This window comes from Syzygium oleosum, unplaced genomic scaffold (assembly GCF_021117445.2).
Source record: "Syzygium oleosum isolate NSW1041296 unplaced genomic scaffold, Sole_v2.1 Sole_v2.27, whole genome shotgun sequence".
NCBI lineage: Eukaryota > Viridiplantae > Streptophyta > Magnoliopsida > Myrtales > Myrtaceae > Syzygium > Syzygium oleosum.
This window is the reverse complement of record NW_026607511.1, coordinates 2,520,475-2,521,210: the sequence shown is the minus strand read 5'-3', so window position 1 is coordinate 2,521,210 and position 736 is coordinate 2,520,475. Positions and strand designations below refer to the sequence as shown.

At 39.4% G+C, this 736-nt stretch overlaps 1 protein-coding gene across 1 annotated transcript; it reads left to right on the top strand.

Annotated features, from left to right (window-relative positions):
• LOC130135038 (uncharacterized) lies at window positions 1–736 on the top strand. Its single transcript, XM_056303264.1, has 2 exons — window positions 1–335; window positions 574–736. Exons 1-2 carry the CDS (start codon window positions 74–76, stop codon window positions 663–665), a joined length of 354 nt encoding a protein of 117 aa, XP_056159239.1. The 5' UTR covers window positions 1–73; the 3' UTR covers window positions 666–736.

The following is a 736-nucleotide window of genomic DNA, read 5'->3' as shown; positions in this document are numbered from 1 at the left end:
GTCACAAAGTTGTCAAGACTCATTGAGAGAGAGAGAGAGAGTGAGGCTAAGAACAATTTAGGTGGGAATAACCATGGTGATAATAGCATCCAAGAGAATGGGGTCGATGATGCTCGTGGCGGCTCTAATATTATGGTCGTCTGTCGGTGCCGATGCTGACGCGCACATACTTTTGTCGCGCAGGTGGAAGTGTATATTCCATTGTTGGTATCGACCTGACCCAGTTGGATGCTTTCACAGTTGCTATGATCGTGTAGGAGGGTCCTTGACATTCGCGGCATCAGAGCACTGCGATATCGGTTGTTTCGTATCTACTTGCCTTGCCTACCATCTAGGTAATAATCTTCACGTCGAGATCGCAGATAGAACGTAGCTTCTTATGAGATCCATAAAATCAAGGAACTCATTGTATAATCTTGGTTTCTTTATCAGTGTTTCATTGATATATTTTAATTATGAGAGGATAGTTGAATGCTAAATCATTTCATTTCCTTAGACTTCGATAAAAATTCAATTTCAATTTTGATGTGAGTGACTTTTTTAATCTCTTGTTTCATATTTGAACTCATGTAGACACCAAGAAAGTTGGACTGGACGTGAACAAGGTTGGAGCTTGTGCGGATTCATGCTCTCAAAGTTGCCAAAAGACTTATTCATTACACTAAAGTCATTGAACTTATGTAATGCTTTGTGGTTTCATTGCTCAACTAATAAAAAGTTCCGTATTAATTTTCTA